General features: G+C 44.8%; 1 protein-coding gene and 1 pseudogene across 5 annotated transcripts in view; both read left to right on the forward strand.

The window, feature by feature from the left end:
• Positions 1 to 82: 82 nt before the first annotated feature.
• Positions 83 to 15,456, forward strand: part of MCUB (mitochondrial calcium uniporter dominant negative subunit beta) — a 129,270-nt gene continuing 113,896 nt past the window's right edge. For all 5 annotated transcript variants that reach the window (XM_003830014.5, XM_034958998.3, XM_063603864.1 and 2 more), the window contains exon 1: positions 83 to 6,148. In XM_003830014.5, the coding sequence (XP_003830062.2) occupies positions 6,050 to 6,148 (99 nt within the window). In that variant the 5' untranslated portion in view covers positions 83 to 6,049. The remainder of the gene's footprint in view (positions 6,149 to 15,456) is intronic.
• LOC117980029 (cell division control protein 42 homolog) lies at positions 865 to 4,134 on the forward strand (annotated as a pseudogene).

Genomic DNA, 15,456 nt, shown 5'->3' on the forward strand with positions numbered 1-15,456 from the left:
AGTTCTTTAATACTCTATTAGCAATGGAGGTCCAGGACCTGGAGACAGAATAGGGAAAGGAATATCCTTCTCTATTTACCATTAAAATTCTATCAAAGTGGGAGGCCCAGTGGATAACAGGAGTATTCCTGGAAGCCATTCCTACGTGGGCATGGCTAGCAATATCTTAACAATACATAGAAATGACCATGAACCACACAAAAATATCCCACTAAACCCAAAGTAAATGTATCTCCAGCTCAGCTTGCTCTTTGCTTCCTAGAGAGACAGAAAGTAGATTAGTAGTTGCCTGGGGCTGGAGGTAAGAATGGAGAGTGAGGCAAATGAGCCTGAGGAATCTTTCTAGAGTGATGGAAATGTTCTAATTGATTGTGGTGACTGTTGCATAACTCTGTAAATTTGCCAAAAATAACTTTTAATAAATGAAAGTTATGATATGTAGATCATACCTTAATAGAGCTGTTTACAAAGTTTTTTTTTGAAAAGCGAGATCAGAGATTCGAATGTGAAAAGGCTGTGACATATAAGTAATACTTATGAACTAGCTCACATTGAGTAATCGTTTTGTCTCATCAAGAGTCCTATATACTGTGGGAAAGTTTGTTGTGCACCCGAAACATCTATGTGTGCTGAGCGACTTTGTGGATAGTGCCTCCCCGGTAAACCCGCTCTGTCTGCAGTGTCCGGAGCTTCTCCCACAGGAGTTTGCTAATCCCACCTTTGTGGCCAGATTCTGTGCTGCGAAACGGACATCTCCTCCCCCTCTTCTCCATTCCCCTCCTTCCTAATAAGACTCTTTTCTGGAGAAGCTGAGGTCAACATCAGATTTCAAATATTTAAAGTGGATACAAAACTATTTCAGCAATGCAGACAATTAGGTGCATTGTTGTGGTCAATGCAGTTGTTGGTAAAACATGTCTCCTGATATCCTACACAACAAATTTCCATCCTAATAGATACAGACTGTTTTTGACAACTATGCACTCACAGTTAGGACTGGTGCAGAGCCATATACTCTTAGACTTTTAATTCTGCAGGGCAAGAAGATTATGACAGACTATAACTCCTGAGTTATCTACACAGTTATATTTCTAGTCTGTTTCTCAGTGGTCTCTCCATGTTCATTTTAAAGTATGAAAGAAAAGTGAGGGCCTGAGATAACTCACCACTGTCCAAAGGCTCCTTTCTTGCTTGTCACAACCCAAATTGATCTCAGAGGGTCTATTATTGAGAAAATTACCAAGAACAAATAGAAGCCTATCACTCTAGAGACTGCTGAAAAGCCGGCCCACAACCTGAAGGCTGTCAAGTATATGGACGGTCCTGTACCCACACAGCAAGATCTAAAGAATGGATTTGACAAAGCAATATTGGCTGTCCTGGAGCCTCCAGAACTGAAGAAGAGCTGCAAGCCTATGCTGCTATGAACATCTCTCCAGAGCCCTTTCTGCACAGCTGGTGTAGGCATCATACTAAAAGCAATGTTTAAATCAAACAAAAGATTAAAAATTAAAATTCATTTATGCAATAATGACAAATACCCTGCACCAACCCACATGCATCCATGTGAGACAGGGATTAGAGGTATGGCCCACTTCTCCCTCCCAATACTAGTTAATTCTGAGTAATTGTGTATTGTTAGAAAAGTGATCAGTACTCATTTTTGGTTTTTGTTTCAAAAAACAATTTTGTTTTTACTTAAAAGCAAGGCATGCTTGTGATGACTGTGTAACAGACTAATTGGAATTGTTGAAGCTGCTCCCTGGGTCCATTCTGGAGGGTAATCTGGGACATCTTAGTGGGGTTTTATTTTTTTCTTTTTTGGAGGAGGAGTGTTTGTAGGGTTTGTTTTTTAGTCTTTTTTCTTTTCTTTTCTTTTCTCTTTTTTAATTCATTAACCAGTGGTCAGTCCTTAAGAGGAGAAGGATGGATTGACTCCATATTCGACTTCCTAGATCTAGTTTAAAAAACATGTTCCCTATCTGGGGTGCTTTTAGGAAAGAATATAGTAAATGCCTTATTTAATAACATACCCCTTTTTGAAAGTTACCTTTTCTCTCCACCCTTGAGTAGGCTCAGTATTTGATGAAACTCATGAAAGTGGGTGAAAATTCTCTTGCCCCTGTTCTTTTCTGGGATGCACTAAATATGTGACTGTGACTTTCAAGGAAATTTGTTTGCCGGTTGCTGATTTTTGGGGAAGTTAATTTCTAACTTCTTTAACTGATGAATAAAGAAAAGTATTGCACCTTTGAAATGCAACAAGTGGATTGAGTTTGTAACTTTAAAAAACTTTTTTCCCTGTCAGTCATTGTCTTATATTGTTTATTACAGATTTGCAATCAATAGTATATGATGTTTCTAGAATGCAGCCGAAGACCTGGTATGTAGAGGCAATGTGAAGAGCGGTACCAGAAGACCAACATCTATGGAATGATTCACAGCCTCTCAAGTTATAAGGATGGAGACCTGCTTCATGAAGAAGTTGGGGTGTGGTGGGGATGGATAGAACACTTAACAACATGAGATCAGTCAGGGGAATCTCCTCACTTCTGTGTAGCAGACGAGGAACCCAAGAGCCCCCAAATGAGGCTCTCTGGTTTGTTTATTTTTTGAGATGGAGTCTTGCTCTGTCGCCCAGGCTGGAGTGTAGTGGCACAACCTCGGCTCACTGCAACCTCCGCCTCCCTGGGTTCAAGCAATTCTCCTCCCTTAGCCTCCCGAGTAGCCAGGACTACAGGCACGTTCCACCACGCCCGGCTAATTTTTGTATTCTTAGTAGAGACAGGGTTTCACCAATGTTGGCCAGGCTGGTCTTGAACTCCTGACCTTGTGATCCGCCCATCTTGGCCTCCCAAAGTGCTGGGATTACAGGCACGAGCCACCACGCCTGGCTGGCTCTCTGGTTTAATAAAAATTGTGTAAAGAATCTTATTGAAAGGCGACAACGTGCTGGCGGCCCTCGCTGGCTCTCAGCGCCTCCTTGGCCTCAGAGTCCACTCTGGCCATGCTTGAGGAGCCCTTCAGCCCGCTGCTGCACTGTGGGAGCCCCTCTCCGGGCTTGCGGAAGCTGGTACCAGCTCCCTCTGCTTGCAGGGAGGTTGAGGGAGAGACGCAGGTGGGAACTGGGGCTGCATGTGGCCTTGTGGGACAGCGCGAGTTCCGGGTGGGCGTGGGCTCCGTGGCCCCGCACTTGGAGGGGCGGCCGGCACCCCCGGCCTGGGCAGTGAAGGGCTTAGCACCTGGGCCAGCAGCTGCAGAGGGGGGGCGTCAGGTTCCCCAGCACTGCCAGCCGGCCCGCGCCACGCTCAAATTCTCACCAGGCCTCAGCCACCTCCCCATGGGGCAGGGCTTGGATCTGCAGCCCGCCATGCGCAAGTCCCCCCGCGGTGGGCTTCTGCTAGGCCCTAGCCTCCCTGAGGGGCACCGCCCCTGCCTCAGCGGCGTCGGGTCCCATTGACTGCCCAAGGGCTGCTGAGTGCAGGCACGAGGTGCGAGCGCAGGACTGGCAAGCAGCTCAGCCCGCAACCCTGGCATGTCATCCACTAGGGGAAGCCAACTGGGCTCCTGAGAGGGGTGGGGACTTGGAGAACTTTTATGTCTAGTTAGAGGATTGTAAATGCACCAATCAGCACTCTGTGTCTAGCTAAAGGTTTGTAAATGCACCAATCAGTGCTCTGTGTCTAGCTCAGGGTTCCTGGATGCACCAATCAGCACTCTGTATCTAGCTAATCTCCTGGGGACTTGGAGAACTTTTATGTCTAGCTAAAGGATTGTAAACACACCAATCAGCACCCTGTGTCTAGCTCAAGGTTTGTAAATGCACCAGTGCTCCGTGTCTAGCTAATCTAGTGGGGACTTGGGGAACCTTTATGTCCAGTTAAAGGATTGTAAATACACCAATCAGCACTCTGTATCCAGCTCAGGGATTGTAGACACATCAATCAGCACCCTGTCAAAACGGACCAATCAGCGCTCTGTAAAATGGACCAATCAGCAGGATGTGGGTGGGGCCAGATGGGGGAATAAAAGCAGGCTGCCAGAGCCAGCAGTGGCAACCTGTCTGGGTCCCCTGCCACACTCTAGAAGCTTTGTTCTTTTGTTGTTTGCAATAAATCTTGCTGCTGCTCACTCTTTGGATCTGCACAGCCTTTATGATCTGTAACACTCACCGCGAAGGTTTGCAGCTTCATTCATGAGGCCAGTGAGACCCGAACCCACTGGGAGGAATGAACAACTCCGGACGCGCCACCTTAAGAGCTGTAACACTCACTGCCAAGGTCTGCAGCTTCACTCCTGAAGCCAGCGAGACCACCAAACCCACCAGGAGGAAGAAACTCCAAACGTGTCCGAACATCAGAAAGAACAAACTCCGGACACGCCACCTTTAAGAACTGTAACACTCACCGCCAGGGTCCGCGGCTTCATTCTTGAAGTCAGTGAGACCAAGAACCCACCAATTCAGGACACATTATCAAGATTCTTCATAAATGCTGATAGGGATTTTTATCAGTTTTAGTTGTAGTTTCCAATTTCTAAAAATGTTCAGGTAATTTTTTTACACCTTTCAGAACCTAGCTCATGAGTGTTGAATCAATGCTTTTTCATGTCAATTCTTTGTATAGGCATTCTTTTCAGATGTATTAAACAAGAACCCTTCACAACAAAAAAACAAAAATACACGCTTCTTTTACTTGGAGCACTAGCTAATAGGAGGAAAAGATTCAGGTAAGGTAATTTACCTTCCCATATGAACTTAAAGTTTCATGTGTCACTCTCCATTTGGGGCAACTATTTTGAAAGACATGCTAGTTAACACAGGTGAATCAGCCTTTAATGGTGATAAAGTTTTTACTATAGTAGAAACTTGTGATTCTTTCTCTTTTCAATAAGGAAAGGAGATTACCGCCAGGAGTGATTTGCCACTTATTGCAGGTTTGCCAATTTTGATTCATTAACTGAACACTCTTGCAGATTCAGGAGATAAAAATGCGGAGTGCCCAGTTAAATTTGAATTCAGATAAACACCAAATAATTTAGTATATCCCAGATATTTCATTTTTAAAATAATAAATGTGACCCATGCAATATTTGGGACATACTTCACTATTTGTATCTAAAATTCAAGTTTAACTGGGCATCCTATATTTTATCTAACAACCCTACTGTAAGCTAGCTGTGCGAAAAATTGGTTTAGGTTGCTCTTTAATGCCTTTGGTTTGCTTTCAAAAATAAGTAGTCTCGAAACAAAGCATCCGATTTCCCAGTAGTTAGAACAACTCAATACCGGTTCCGAAGCTTCTTCAATTAAAAACGTGCTTCAAAAGAGAAACCAATTCTATGGGAGACACTTTCCCAAAAAACTCGGGTTTGGGCCACTATACCGTGAACTACAAACCTCCGCAGGGGTAGGCCCAGGCTGCCCGCCTCACACCGCACTCGCCAGCGAGCAGGGGCCCGGCACCGCAGCCCGGGACAGAGGCCTTGGAGGTTGTGGAGGTGGGAGAGGCCTCGGCCGACCCGCTTCAATCCGTCTTCTCCAAGCTCGGTGGGGAAAACAAACTTCCTGAGCGGCCCTGCCCCCTCCAGATGCCGGACGCTCTTTTCCTCTCATCCCCCACTTCTCTCCCCGTCCGGGTTGGATGGCGAAGACGGCGCTCAGAGCACGCAGCACCGGGAATTAACAGCGAGTTTTGAAATCTAGAGCTCGCAAGGTGTGCGTCGCCTGCTGCCGTTCATTCCAGAGGGTCTTCTGCTGGAGGAGGAGGGTGCCCTCGACCTCGTGCTCCCGCTCTCTCGCTCTCTTTTTTTTTTTTTTTTTTTGGTCGGAGGAAAGAAAACGGCCCTGCGCCCGGATGCGTAGAGAGCCGACAAGTGGAAACAGGGACACACCCTCCCGTGAGCCCGCCCCAGCTGGAGCCGCGGCGCGCTGAGCGAGCAGGCGGGGCGGGAGCGCCCACAGCTCGGAGCCACCAGGCGCTGACGAGGAGCCCGGCTGAGGGAGGATGCGCCGGTGACGCCTGCGGGAGCCGCGCGCCTGGGCGGGAGGATGCTCCAGAGGGGCCTCTGGCCGTGGCGCGCGCGGCTGCTGCCGACCCCTGGCACCTGGCGCCCAGCGCGCCTGTGGCCGCTGCCGCCTCCGCCGCAGGTAAGAGCGGGTGCCGGGCTGTGGGGGTTCGGGGTAGGCTGGTGCAAAGTTTGCGTTGGACAACTTTGGCGGGAGCAAAAGCCGAGCGGCCGAGCAGTCAACTGCGTTTTGCTGGCTGCCGGGTTCCGCGCGCCGGGCGGTCCCGACAGGTGGTGGCCGGGCGGCCGACGTGGGTCACGGAGGCCAGGGCTGAGGTCAAGACTCTGGGCCCGGGGAAGGTGAAGCCAGAGCGCCGCGGCTGGGGGCGCCTCACCCGGGCCGAGATAGGGTGCGGGGACCACCAGACTTCGGCCTGGGAGCAGCAGAATAACCTGGGAGGCAGTTTCTGGGCTGCAGCTCTCGGTCAGGAGCAAGTTTCCAAAGCCGCTGCGCCGCGGGGCCGGTTCCCTCTTGGTGATCAGTGCCCGAGCCCCTAAGGAGCCCGGAAACGATGAACGGGGCAGTGACCGTCCCGGGTGTGGACGGTCGCAGGAGAGTGAAATTTCCATCCTGAAATCTGCGAGCACCTCCCTTTCCCAGAAGGAAGAAAAACTCGCGTTTTGTTCAGACACTCGAGAGACGGGTGAATCATGAGTGTGTGCTGGTAACAGTTGGCCTGACACCGTTGTATTGTGGTCTGTGGAGAACCGTGGCTTGGAGGAGGAGTAGAGAGTGGATGTGCACCAAAAAAGACTAGAAGAAGGGGAAAGCGCTGAGTTTAACGAGGATTGCGATGGAGCCTGATAGGAGCCCGGGAGTGCAAACTCTGACCCAGATGAGGAAAGACAGCCAAAGCCTTCAGGGTGTGTGTGGTTGGGGAGGGAGCTGTTTCTGAGTTTTCGTTTGTTCCTCCCCCACGCTGTTAGATTACTTTCAGATTGTTAAAGGCTTAAAAGCCAAAAAGTAAGCAGTGTGATTCTCTTGTCACTTTCACTTCCTGTTTATTTCGTTCTTTTTTTTTCCTTCCCCCCCCTTTTCCTCCAGCTGTCTGAGGGCTTCAGTTTCAATTGATGCAGGGAATATTTAAGTGCATTTTTTTTTCCTTTTCATTGAGCTTGTGACCAAAGGATTAAGTGCATTCAAAAAATCAATTCCAGGAATGTTTGAAAGAGAATGAGGAAGGCCATGTTGTTACTAAATGTAAGAACAGGGGCAAACTCCTTAAAATGTAAAATGGTAGACTTATAAAGTCATTGGGGAGATGGGCTTTTTATACTTTTAAAGGTTGTACTTTTACTGTAAGTGTTGCATTGTGTAGTCAAAGAGATACCAAACATTAAAACAACCCAATACGAGGAACCCCTTTCACATGCCATTTTAAACACAGATTATTGTTTTTTGTTGTTGTTTTTGGAGACGGAGTCTTGCTCTGTTACCCAGGCTGGAGTGCAGTTGCGCGATCTCGGCTCACTGCAACTTCTGCCTCCTGGGTTCAAGCGATTCTCCTACCTCAGCCTCCCCAGAAAATAGGATGACCGGCGCGCGCCACCGCACCCGGCTAATTTTTGTGTTTTTAGTAGAGACGGGGTTTCACCATGTTGGCCAGACTGGCTGGTCTCGAACTCCTGACGTTGTGATCCGCCCGTCTCAGCCCCGCAAAGTGCTGGGATTATAGGGGTGAGCCACCGCGACCAGCCCCAAGTGTTTTCTATTAAGTCCATTTAACACGTTGAGTAGCATTTTTATGGATCCCGGGACTGGCTGCCCTTTCTCAAATTATCACCTGCAAACCCTTTTCTCCATATTTCCCATCTGATGCTGTCTAGGGTGGTGCCATTGCATACCTCAGCAGGAATGTGGATACCCTTTTAAAAGAAAATGGTACCATCGGGCTTATTAGGCCTAATAACAGGGAAACAGTAGTTAGGAATCATCGTAAGAAGCCTTATGTTTGAATGTTTCTAATTTGCAAATTTTTGTTTTAAGCCAACTGTCCAGCTATAAAGACAATTTTCAGAACTTGAGAAGTGGAAATGCTGTTCTTTATATACAGCTTTTACATTTTACCATGAGTAAACCGATAAAAATATTCTGGCTCTTGAGGAGTTTTAGCTAGGACTACTAAACCATTTTCTGCTAATCAAATTACCTGGCTATCGGGACATTTTTCATTCTAAGATTTCACTCTTTTGTGGCTTTCCCACTTGTTATGAAATATCCTGTGGGTAAAGGCAAGTATTATTTCTATTTATTTTTTTTCCCAGAAACATTCACACCCCTAGAGCCTATGAAGCAGCTAGAAAAACAAGTAGTTTGTGACCTGACAGCTCATAAAATCTTAGCTTGCAAGGACTTGTCGTAAGCAGTATTTCAAATAAGCGTTCCCAACTATAATTGGTCTTTCTGAAGTCTTTCACACTTCTATGAGTGTGCCTTATAGGAGCATTTAATAACTTTGAAAAATACACAATTCTCATACTTCATATTGTATGTGAGCAATTGTCTGCTAGTGTTTTCTGGGTGAGGGGAAAAAAACAGTTTGTTGACATGGATATACAGAATTGTTTTTTAAAGAACACATTTAGTCTGAAGCGTAGTAGAGCAAGAGCATATTGTATTCATCTTTGGGCAAGGCATGGCCTGGTGGCCATAATCACGCTCTGGTGGCAGCATCTCTGCTTGTCAGCACTCTAGCTGAGTGGTTGTCAGGGCAATCCATGGCTCCTGCTGATGTTTCTGTGCACAAAGACTCAGCTTTGAGTAATTGTGGTGCTTGGTGAGTTACATCTGAACAGAAAGCCCTTGCCTAAATGTGCCTTTCTTAATTTGGATTTTGTGCTACTTAGACTGAGAAACTCCCTGATACGATTTCATGTCCCCAGTACAACATTTGAGTCCCTACATAAGCTATGTTTAAAAAATTTTTACATCAAGCACTCTGCAGAGCAGCTTAAGTATCGAGTATGCTTTTTTTAACTTCTAGAAACAAAGCATATGGATGTTTAAATTCCACCGCAAGATGTCAACTTAGAAATTGTTTTCATCTTTTTAATTTAATGAACATATCATTCTTGTTTGACATGTTCCTACTATTCTATCTCTTGTATTTGCAGTTGGTACTTTGTATTCTACTCTATAAAACTAGCTTCAGAGCCCTCTCCTGAGGAGAGCAATTGGTTAAGTGTTGGTGATTGTATTTACGCTAGGGAAAAGACATTGATGCTTTGATCTCAAAGTAATGCTAGACCAGCTTGTCTATTAAATATTAAACATTACCACCTTTGCAGCACTTAAGTATTAGTGTGTTTTTTTAAGATTTTGCTTGTTATTGTGATTAAATGGTATTAGTGCTGTTTTACAGCAAATTCTAAGCTAGGAAATCATTTGTGTCTTGGCAGAAAGATATTTGTTGAATGAGGTACCTGTGAAACTAAGGTAGAAAACCTCGAGCTAAAACTCCTGACCTCGTGATCCTCCTGCCTCAGCCTCCCAAAGTGCTGGGATTACAGGCGTGAGCCACCGCGCCCAGCCCACAGCACTTCTTAAAAAAATAAAAGTAAAGGAAAAAGCCAGACCTAATAATCTACTCAATCTAGTAAATATCATAAGATCCTCAGGAAGAACTCATATTTGTGGGGTGACCCTTGCCAGTCTTCAAGATTTTCCTCTCTAAAGTTTACCACAGCAAAGCTTTGTGAACCTGTCAGTTTCTTGATATGAGATTCAATGTTTTATATCATTTCTTATTTATTTCTGCTTATAGGCTATATGCATTTCTTTCTTTTCTTTTTTTTTTGAGATGGAGTCTTGCTCTGTCGCCAAGCTGGAGTGCAGTGGCGCAATCTCAGCTCACTGCAACCTCCGCCTCCCGGGTTCAAACGATTCCCCTGCCTCAGCCTCCAAGTAGCTGGGATTACAGGCATGTGCCACCATGGGGGCCAGCTAATTTTTTGTATTTTAGTAGAGACCGGGTTTGGGTTCACCATGTTGGCCAAGATGGTCTCGATCTCCTGACCTCGTGATCTGCCCACCTTGGCCTCCCAAAGTGCTGGGATTACAAGCATGAGACACTGCGCCCAGCTGGCTATATGCATTTCAAGTCTAGCCCCATATCTTGCCTCTCTTTCACTGTTCCCTATTTCTTGCCCTCAAATCTATTCAAAAAAAATTATCTTCAATAGACCTTGTTTATCATGCAGATTTCATAGATCATTTCTCATCAATATTGTGAATCCTGGACCGAAATCTGTTCCCTAAAGAGCTGCCAAAATGCAAACTACAATACTTGTAGTGAACCTGTAATTAAGGTAAAAATTATGTAAAATCAACACATCTGGAAGTTTATGACACAGGAAACTCTCAGAACAAATGGTTACAGGGCTTGGTAGTTGATGCAAACTATACTTTAACTCAGGTGGGGATGGGGTAGCAAGGAAATAGGAAGATTTAGAGCAGGTGAGGGCAGCAGGAAGAAAAGAGGAATCCACTTCCATAAGTGAGTGAGGAGAGTAGTAACTTCAGTACTACCATCTTTCTTTGAGAGAGAACTATAGCATCAAAATTAGATTCTTACAGCAACGCCATGCAACACAATCAATATGTATTGAGCACCTTCGATGGGCAAAGCAGCAAAAAGACAAAGTGAACAAGAAAGAGACTGGTCTGCCAAACTTCCACAATTAACTACTTAGAACATATTTGTTCAAGTATTAAAGAGTTGATTTTTATTTAAAACCTTATTTATGCATCACTTTTTTCCCATTAAAAGATGCTTATGGAAAAATGGGTGGTGATATGACCAGAGGAAAATGAAGGTAGAGAAGATGAAACTATGAGTACTGTAAATACATAACATGCATGGCATAGGTCTTTCACATTTGTTAGAAGTGGGTCAAAAATCTGATCCTCAGCGTTCTGACAGCCATTGCATAAACAACACCACTGGCTATATGCTTCACTGTCTGTATAATATACCCTGCATCTGCTCTGGAGAAACCCAACTATTCTAATATTAAGACTAGACAGCAATTTCTTCCATGGGTCCTCTTAATGGGTACCTTTAACTGACTACCAATGTTTCATCAACCTCTTTTTTAAAAGGTATGCCAATATGGAAAATTCAGTGAAAACATTTGGGTGAAGGTTCCTATGCCACAAAGTTAAATACTTAGCTCAGAGAACAGCCAGCTGGTGTGTGTTTAAAAACCAAGGAAGATTAATACTGTTAAAGTAAATGGGATAAAAAAAGATTCTTCTAGAATATGGCTGAGATAATGCTGTTTTGTTCATTATCTAATTGTTGATAACTTCTAGGATAACCTAAGATGTCTATTATATAAAGCTTTTAGGGTTCTGAAGATAATCCTGAATAAGAAATACTTCACAGATAAAAACACTGGTAACAGAATGAAGCATTAGAGAGAGACTTACTCTAATTTATTATGATATGCGAAACCCATCAAATAAATTTTCATTTCTTTTTTTTTTTTTTGAGACAGGGTCATGCTCTTGTTGCCCAGGCTGAAGTGCAATGGTGTAACACAGTTCACTGCAGCCTCAACCTCGTGGGTTCAAGCGATCCTCCCACCTCACCCTCCGAAAGTAGCTGGGACTACAGGCAGGCACACACCACCATGCCTGGCTAATTTTTTGTGTTTTGTTTGTTTGTTTTTGTAGAGACAAGGTCTCACTATGTTGCCCAGGCTGGTCTCAACCCTGTGGGCTCAAGTGATCCTCCTGCCTTGGCCACCCAAAGTGCTGGGATTACAGGCGTGAGCCACTGTGCCCAGCCAAATTTCAATTTCTTTTGAAAGGAAAAACAGTGGCCGGGCACAGTGGCTCATGCCTGTAATTCCAGCACTTTGGGAGGCCGAGGTGGGCAGATCATGAGGTCAGGAGATCGAGACTATCCTGGCTAACACGGTGAAACCCTGTCTCTACTAAAAATACAAAAAAATAAGCCGGGCTTGGTGGCGGGCGCCTGTAGTCCCAGCTACTCGGGAGGCTGAGGCAGGAGAATGGCGTGAACCCGGGAGGCAGAGCTTGCAGTGAGCCGAGATCGCGCCACTGCACTCTAGCCTAGGCAACAGAGTGAGACTCCGTCTCAAAAATAAATAAATAAATAAAAGGAAAAACAGTTATTACAACCACTAAGTAAAACTTCCACTCTGTTGACTGCCTAAGATAATAAAAGAGAATTTTTCAATCATTAAGACCATTCTGACATTGACAATATTTTGTTCAATGGTGTATTTATATTCCCCTGGTAAAACAACAAAATGGCAATTTTAGGGATGAAAAGGACTTTTAAGACCAATTAGACGAATCTCCTTGTTTTGAGAAGGGGACAAAACAGGCCCAAATAGACTGAATGACTTCAGCTAAGTTCACAGAGCTAAGTGGTGGTAGGGCCAGGTTGGCAGGCATTCACGTGTCGCATTGCTAGCTTAACACCAACCAAATTAGTTGCTCATTTCTATTCATGACCCAAACGCATTTAGTTTATATAGCAGATGTTAGTTAGATTAATCAATATTTAAGACCAGCCTGACCAATATGGTGAAACCCCATCTCTACTAAAAAATACAGAAAATTAGCTGGGTGTGGTGGCAGGCACCTATAATCCCAGCTACTTGTAAGGCTGAGCCAGGAGAATTGGTTGAAGAGTAGATGTCTTTTTTGAGACGCGAGGCAGAGGTTGCAGTGAGCCGAGATCGCATCATTGCACTCCAGCCTGGGCGACAGAGCGAGACTCCATCTCAACAAAAAAAAAAAGTGCTGTGGACACAGGTGGTATTATATTCAACTGCATATATAACTTTTTATAATGTATGCACTGCCCAAATCACATTTCTGGAACCTAAAGATGAATTCGCTTATTTTCAACCTCTTGGGCGTAACAGTAAATAATGAATGCCCTGATCCTGTGCTGAGGAAGGAAGAAGGCATTATTCTATTTGATAAGTCCTTCTTGTTTTTTCTGACTCTGCATGGTACTGTATGTGTTCCTGTGGGGCATGTACAGTACATACATGTTATGTACAAACATAGTATGTTTTCTTTTGTTAAACATTTTGTTTGTTTTTGGAGATCAAGACCATCTTGGCCAACACGGTGAAACCAAATCTGGTCTCTACTAAAACACAAAAAATTAGCCGGACATGGTGGCACGTGCCTGTAATCCCACCACCAAGGCTGGCTAATTTTTTGTATTTTAGTAGAGACCGAGTTTGGTTTCACCATGTTGACCAAGACGGTCTTGATCTCCAAAAACAAACAAAGTGTTTGTTTCCTAGTGGCTGAATGGGATATTTGAACAGGGGCTTTTTATTTTATTTATTTTGAGATGGAGTCTTGCTCTGTCACCCAGGCTGTAGTGCAGTGGCACGATCTCAGCTCACTGCAACCTCCACCTCCCGGGTTCAAGCAATTCTCCTGTCTCAGCCTCCCAAGTAGCTGGGACTACAGCCGCCCGCCACCATGCCTGGCTAATTTTTGTATTTTTAGTAGAGACAGGGTTTCACTATATTGGTCAGGCTGGTCTTGAACTGCTGACCTCAGGTGATCCACCTGCCTCGGCCTCCCAAAGTGCTGGGATTACAGGTGTGGGCCACCGCTCCTGGCCTGAACAGGGGATTTAAAAAGTTATTGATGAATAACTTCTTTCTAGAGACTGACTATAATGTGACCATAAACCTGGGGGAAAAAAATTGTTTTAGAGAGTGTTTTGCAAAGAGACAGCATTGGCCCTCTAAGCCCTTGCTAGAGAATATTTGTTAAGACATTTTGTAGTCTAATACTCATTTCTGTAACTCGGCTTCGGGAATGTTTTAGAAGATAGAATTGGTATAATAAACCGGTTTTCACTTTTCAAGAGAAAATATAGTTCCTTTGAACCTTGTAAATACCCTTTTATGGGTTTGTTATTATTGAAACAAAGGTAAGCAGGTAAGCAGGTAAGCAAGCCTTAAAACATAAACAGCAGTTGAACCAGAGCCATGGCCTCATCCCTCCAGTTCCATCTTCTGCTCTATCTCTTCCGTATCCCAGCTCTAGCGTGGCTGAGCTAACTCTTCTTCTTGTGGCTTGTCATGTATTTTCACCCCTCTTTGCTGATGTTTATGGTGTTCCCCAGGTGGTAGTGCCTCTCTCCCTTTACCCCGCTTCTTCACCCTCCTGACTTCTACTCTTTTTTCAAGGCTGAGTTTCAATAGCCACCCGCCATCTCCCCACAGACCCCTCTTCAGTTTTCATGAGGTCTCTTCAGATCTCTGAAGGCAGATTCCATTATACTTTGTTTTTCAGCCCCACAATACTTACAGAACTTACATCATTCGACCATACATTATAGTTAGTTGTGCTTGTAAGACTTTCCCACCTGGATTCTCAGCAATCTGTGGTCAGAACTGTTTCTTCTCCATCTGTGATCACCTCTGCCCTGGCACAGTAGGTACATAACAAATGAATGAATGGATAGATGACAAAGAACAAAATAGTATATAAAGTTCCTTAATGGTGTGTTCTGTTCAGGTTTTATCTTTGCAATTTCCTCTTCTCCACTTAATCTAGGGGGAAAACCTGAAGCATTCTTGTCTACTTGTTGAATAATTGAAGATTTTAAAAAAGTTAACAAAAAGAACCTTTATACATATTACATTTTCTATTAAAAATGGACAGTAGTCTTTTTTTTCTTTTTGAGACAGAGTCTGGCTCTGTCACCCAGGCTGGAGTGCAGTGACACGATCTTGGCTCACTGCAAGCTCCGCCTCCCGGGTTCACGCCATTCTCCTGCCTCAGCCTCCCAAGTAGCTGGGACTACAGGTGCCCGCCACCATGCCCGGCCAATTTTTTATATTTTTAGTAGAGACGGGGTTTCACCATGTTAGCCAGGATGGTCTCAATCTCCTGACCTTGTGATCCGCCCGTCTCGGCCTCCCAAAGTGCTGAGATTACAGGCGTTAGCCACTGCGCCTGGCCATGAATAGTAGTCTTAAATCATATTTTGATTAATTGTTTTATTTCAGATATACTTTCATATCAGGATTTTAAAAGGGCGTAATTAACAAAATTTAACAAAATATAAATTCTGGAAGGACTGCCTGGCATATAAGTATTTTCTTGGCTATCCCTTTTTTTTTTTTTTTTGAGATGGAGTCTCGCTCTGTTGCCCAGGCTGGAGTGCAGTGGTGTGATTTTGGCTTACTGCACCCTCTGCCTCCCGGGTTCAAACGATTCTCCTGCCTCAGCCTCCCAAGTAGCTGGGATTACAGGTGCCTGCCACCACACCTGGCTAATTTTTGTATTTTAGTAGAGATGGTGTTTCCCCATGTTGGCCAGGCTGGTCTCAAACCCCTGACCTCAGGTGATTGGCCTGCCTTGGCCTCCCAAAG

This window comes from Pan paniscus, chromosome 3 (assembly GCF_029289425.2).
Source record: "Pan paniscus chromosome 3, NHGRI_mPanPan1-v2.0_pri, whole genome shotgun sequence".
Taxonomy (NCBI): domain Eukaryota; kingdom Metazoa; phylum Chordata; class Mammalia; order Primates; family Hominidae; genus Pan; species Pan paniscus.